Source organism: Austrofundulus limnaeus, unplaced genomic scaffold, assembly GCF_001266775.1.
Source record: "Austrofundulus limnaeus strain Quisiro unplaced genomic scaffold, Austrofundulus_limnaeus-1.0 Scaffold235, whole genome shotgun sequence".
Taxonomy (NCBI): Eukaryota; Metazoa; Chordata; class Actinopteri; order Cyprinodontiformes; family Rivulidae; genus Austrofundulus; species Austrofundulus limnaeus.
The window spans coordinates 72,818-78,782 of NW_013952637.1; the positions used below are offsets into that span (position 1 = coordinate 72,818).

Consider the following 5,965-nt stretch of genomic DNA (forward strand, 5'->3'; position numbering starts at 1 on the left):
AAGAAACGGGAATGTTTGGACTTTTAACTTTTTGTGTTTCTATATTGACAGGGACTGTGTGAATTAAATTTAAACTAACCTTATTTTTGAAGGAATTTTGGGTTATTTGATCCATATATCAAGATAACTATTATTATTTCTTAGCTTGAGTTTTTTTTTTTGTAATAAATCTTTTTTGCTAAAAATCTACAAAACTTCATATTGAATGGTTGTTTTTTCAAATTAACTGGTGTAACATAATTTACCTGATGCTGGAAACGATTCCCCCTTTGAGTGTATTTGTGAATTCTGCTTTAAATAGAAGCTGGATGTTACAAATAGATGGATGGATGGATGGATGAATAGATGGATGGATGGATGGATGAATAGATGGATGGATGAATGGATGGATGGATGGATGGATGGAAACCTACCATTGGTGACTTTCAGCACATGTAGGATTCAGGTGAATTGCTTCTTCTCCGACTTGTTTCCCTGAAAAATAAAAAATAAATAAATAAAAACATCTGACAGAAACATGAATTGAAGACTTTCCATCACTGCAGCATTAAATCAAAAGATGCACGTCTCTGACAGGTGTAACGCTTTTACAGGTGTTTTATTTCCCAGAAGGCACCTGGGCACCTCTTATTTCTGACACACTGATGAAAAGGGATTAAAGCTTAGAGAAACTGGTTAATTCATTTAAATCTGACAGGAATCACAKAGGTGCTCACAAAAAACAAAAGCATCTTCAGTAGATGAAACAGGAAGTGTCATAAAGTGACAGCCACCATATTAAATCTGATCAGTTTAATGACCTCTCTCTGCGTGAGTCTTCTTCTCCTCCAGCGAGCTGCAGAGGTCGTGGACYTCACAGTACGCTCGGGTCAGCCGCCACAGAAACGCAGAGCTCTGTCCAAACTGGAGAAAAGTGTTCAACAATCCTGGAGTTTAGCATCCTTAGCTGTGCTGCGGACAAACCAACACAAACAGGAAACAAACCTGGTCTTTTTGCTCCAGCAGGATGTCCAGACTCTCTCTTTTTCCTGACTCGTCGCCCTGACGTAAACGGTCGATCCTTTCCAGGAGGACTGACAGCTGGTCCTCGTCTTCTTCTTCACTGTTCTGCTCTGCTTCGCTTTGCTCGTCTTCATCCTCCGAYTCGGTCAGAGCCGTAATGTACCTGAGAACAAACACGAGTGGGAGATGAAAAGGTGCGTTTAGGGGTCGGCTGAGGAGTCTGCACCATACATAACCTGAATCTGCAGGTAAAGGCACAACGTCCACAAACTTTAAAGGTTTTAACTAAGATTATGTTTGGGAGGAGAAACAAAATAAATACAGCAAAACGTCTACATCAACTACAAACATATCAAATCCTATCTCATTGTCTGTAAAACTGACCAAGTTATAGTCTTTTTTGTACTTTTTAAGTTAATTTGGTGTGCAAATTTTAATAAAATCCTTCCAGTGGTTCATGAGGTATTTTACTAATAGACAAACAACGAATATTATCATCACAGAAGGCTCATATCTGATGTCAAAACACCAAAATAAGCATTTTTTTTCCTGAAAAGCTTCCATCATAAGCGCTCAAGTCCTAACAAGTGGTTTTACGAGTCACCAAGCTCTGATTACGACGGATCAATCCTCAAGGTTTACACAAAAACAGCACCAGCCGTGTTTACACAAGTTAATTGTTTATCATTTTTTTATGAAGCAGCTGACGTCAGACACCCGAAAAATTTCCATGCGCACGGAGAGGACTTGTTAAACAAGGCGAGGCATGCGCTGCTCGCGTAGGGACGGTGAATTTTCAACCCAGTCGGGTTCGCAGTGACACCCCGGGCCAACACTTAAATACAGATATCATAAAGTTACAGGTACAAATCAAAGACACAGACACCAGAAGCCTCAATTAGGTGCTGGCAGGAGCTGCATCTGCGTCACTGGTGGTTCAGAGAACACGTTGGGCCGTAAGCCATGGTTTGGGAGGGATGTGTCAGAGCACAGAGGGGAAGGCTATGTGCCCAGCAGGTGCTCGTTAGCTCCGCCCCTCAACACGCTTCCTGAGCTGAATGAGCAGGAGGGAGTTTCAGCTGCAGGGACTTTCTGCACAGTTCTCCTGTCTCATTTGATAAAAAATCTATAGTTTTCTACTCTACAACCTGCTGAGACCCCAACTCGTGCATCGCCCCCAGTCAGAACCGGTGGCTGCAGGGAGCTGATCTCTGCTGGAAGAGGCTGTGAGAAAACACAACKAACATTACAGCTGCTCCACTAACAGTGATAAAGAATAGGGTGGCCAATGTGAGTCCGTTTGTCGTGTTCCCAAAGTGCTTCATTTTTCTTTTGCAAACCTCATTCAGTCAAAACCAAAATGAGCCCAAATCTTTGCCTTCAACAAAGATACGGCCGGTTGAATCCCTCTTTTCTCTGTTTTGTAGTTTCCTCTTTGTTTTGGTGCCTTCTGCGCATGCATACGTTCCAGAACCGGCAGTATGGGGACATCAGGATGTCCCACAATGAAGGCCGACGGTCAGTGGATTTGCAAATTTACCAATTAGTGCTTCTGATAATCTTAAGGATGCTACGATGTTGATGGCTCTTTGATATTCTTGCTTATAAGATATTGGGAAAGTGCTGGCAGCTATTCGAGCCTTGATGAGGCTGCCCGGCCTGTGTGATGGAATATACTGAGCTATCAACACTCAGACACTTTTCGGAGCAGAATTGCTAACCTTTCTGAGGGTCTCAGGCCAGGTGTGGTCCCAGAGCTAGCTCGCTGGTGAAATGGAATAGATCTTGTTGAAGTTGTAAGCTCAGTGAGGCGAGAACGACCAAGAAATTCGGATGATTGGAKTTCGTCGTTGAGAGGTTTCAATGAGATCGTAAGGCTGTAATAAATCAACAGTGGCGGCCTGAACCAAAACAACTGTGCTTATCTGAATCTGGCTCCCACCTATCGGCCTTGAAGGAGGGATATCTCAAACTCACCTGGACGCTCTGCTCCCCACCATCCCTCCCCCTCTTATCTGTGAACTGGTCCGAGAGCAACCAAGTTTTACCTGAAGAACATTATATCATTTTCAGGAACTATGACTGGGTGGGGCAATCGGGGTCTGGTTTCATGGTCTTATGTCACAGACGCACACACAACACTCCACTTCAGATACACACACCTCTGAACTCACCACCTTCTCTGGCTATATGTCAGAGCTGCCCAAAGTGAGGCCCGTGAGGCTGCAGCCTCAGGCACCGGTCRCCCACGTATGTTTGTTTTGTCTCTTGGATGGGTTTTTCCAAAACAAACTTCGTTGTGCTCTGTACAATGACAAATAAAGATATTCTGTGGAYTATTAAGAGTGATCAAGTTGGTTCTGAAGGACATCGGGATGCTCCGGCCTCTAATCGAGGATGTTCAACATGTTGGATAGTTTTGATATCCCAGCCTGGTTGGTAGAGATGTGACGTTCACGAATGATCTGAATCGTTTGAACGATTCTTTATAACGAGCGATAAGAACCGAGTCGCAGGTATTAAAGATACATTTTTCCATCTCTCTCTCATGTGGAGTCCTCCGAGGACAAACAAGTGTGCAGCCTGTTGAATGTGACGAGTGGCCAATCAGAAAGCCAGGTGATGGAAACACGAAGGGGAATCCAAAAATACAGAAGAAAAAACAACTGCCACGGCGCACCAGAAAGTCCGGTTTTTGTTTTYTTTTTTCTCTGCTGAAAATAGTCCTCAAACCATCACCACTGATTTTACATTCTTTAGCTTCAGGAGGCTCAATAATTTAACTTTTTGGTTTGAGTGACTCCATCACTACACATTAATCCTCTAAAAGATTCAGCCATGTTTCCAGCATGAAATCCTTCCATCAGATAACAGATGGTGAAATAATAAAGCTGGAATAGTTCTGTGAATCTCTGGTTTCTGCTTCATTCCATCCATCCATCCATCCATCCATCCATCTATCCATCCATTCATTCATTCATCATCCATCCATCCATCCATCCATCCATCCATCCATCCATCCATCCATCCATCTATCCATCCATCCATCCTCTTCCGTATTATCTGAAGTTGGGTCTCGGGGCAGCAGCTTGAGCAGGGAAGCCCAGACCTCTCTTTCCTCAGCCACCATCTTCCAGCTCTTCTGGGAGGACTCCAAGGTGTTCCCAGGCCTGATGAGAGACAGTCTCTCCAGKATGTCCTGGGMCTTCCTCGGGGTCTCCTCCCAGTTGGARATGCCTGAAGCACCTCCCTAGGGAGGTGTCCAGGAGGCATCCTAACRAGATGSCCAAACCACCTCAACTGGCTCRTCTTGATGTGGAGGAGCAGCGGCTCTACTCTGAGTCCCTCCCGGATAACTGAACTTTTTARCCTCTCTCTAAGGGAGAGTCCAGCTACCCTGCGGAGAAAACTCATTTCGACTTGTATCGAMCTTGTTCTTTCGGTCACTACCCAAAGCTCGTGACCATAGATGAGGGTAGGAACGTAGACTGATKGGTAAACAGAGAGCTTTGTCTTTTCAGGGGTKCTGGAGAAAAGAGTCCGATTGATAGTGGCACCTCAGATTCTGAAAACAATGTTGGTTCCGTCCTGGCCATGGAACACTGGACCAACTCTTTAACCTCACTAGGGTCCTCGAGGGGTCATGGGAGTTTGTTAATCCAGTCTACATGTGTTTTGTGGACTTGGAGAAGYCATTCGATCATGTTCCTCCAYGTACACTGTGGYGGGTGCTATGCGAGTATGGGATTGTGGGTCCGTTGTTACGGGTCATTCAGCSTCTGTACAAGCGGTGCYAGAGTTTGGTTCGCAWWGCCGGTAMTAAGTCGGACCCCTTCAGAGTGTGAGTTGGACTCCGCCAGGGCTGCCSYTTGTCACAGATTCTGTTCATAACTTACATGGACAGAATTTCTCGGTGCAGCCAGTTTGTGGAGGGAGTCTGTTTRGGTGGTCTCAGAATTTCATCTCTGCTGTTTGCAGATGATGTGGTCCTGTTGGTGTCATCGCACCAGGATCTTCAGCTCTCACTAGAGCAGTTCACAGCTGAGTGTGAAGTGGCTGAGATGAAGATCAGTGCCTCCAAATCCGAGTCCATGGTCTTCAGTCAGAAAGGGGTGGATTGCTCTCTCCGGGTTGGGGGGTGAAGTTCTGCCTCAAGTGAYGGAGTTTAAGTATCTTAGGGTCTTGTTCACGAGTGAGGGAAGAATGGAGCATGATATTCATACCACCACTAAGCAGAAAAACGCAAAAGTAACTAGAATTRGACTCCAACTTTAATCTTTATCCATTTTTTTGTGCCATAATTTTAGGATGAAGAGCCAAAGCCTTCATCCACAGGAACACCTCAGTGGGCGACACGCCCCAGCTTAAATAAAAATCTGAAAGGGTGTGTTTTTGTGTTGTGGTCTTTTATTGTGTCTGGATAAACACTCTAATGAGTTTTAACTTCTTATTAACGTCTTGATTTTAACAGAGGAACAAGTGTCACACTGCAGTCATTCATTGTGTGGGTCCATTTTCCCGCCCTGCAGGTATTTACTGAGTGAGGCTGAGTGATCAGAGCATTCCTGTCACGCCACTCCATGGCTCATGAATCACTCGTGTTGAAAGAAGAAAGAAGCTAAAGATCTCTTCCTCTCACCGCATCGTGTTTATGTAATGTACAGTTGCTTGTTCAGGAACCATTATTATCCTTTTGGAGATTACAGCTGTTTAAAAACACGTCTAAGGCTTGCCAAGAGTTTCCACACAGACGGAACTGCAGTGAGCTGCAGGCCTGGAGGTGACGCACACCTGCAGGACATCGCTTCATTTCTGCACAGAGACTGTTCAAAGGTCATAAATACAAGATCTGAAGAGGCTGCTAGAGCTGGACCAATGGGACAGAGAGGACACTTAGAAAGGAGAGGACACTTAGAAAGGAGAGGACACTTAGAAAGGAGAGGACACTCAGAGAGGACACTTA

At 44.8% G+C, this 5,965-nt stretch overlaps 1 protein-coding gene across 1 annotated transcript in view; it reads right to left on the reverse strand.

The window, feature by feature from the left end:
* Positions 1-5,965, reverse strand: part of rmdn2 (regulator of microtubule dynamics 2) — a gene marked incomplete at its 5' end in the record, with an annotated part of 30,465 nt that overhangs the window by 10,984 nt on the left and 13,516 nt on the right. The window contains 3 exon segments of the mRNA XM_014019880.1: positions 414-474; positions 801-903; positions 985-1,165. Coding sequence (XP_013875334.1) covers positions 414-474; positions 801-903; positions 985-1,165 — 345 coding nt within the window.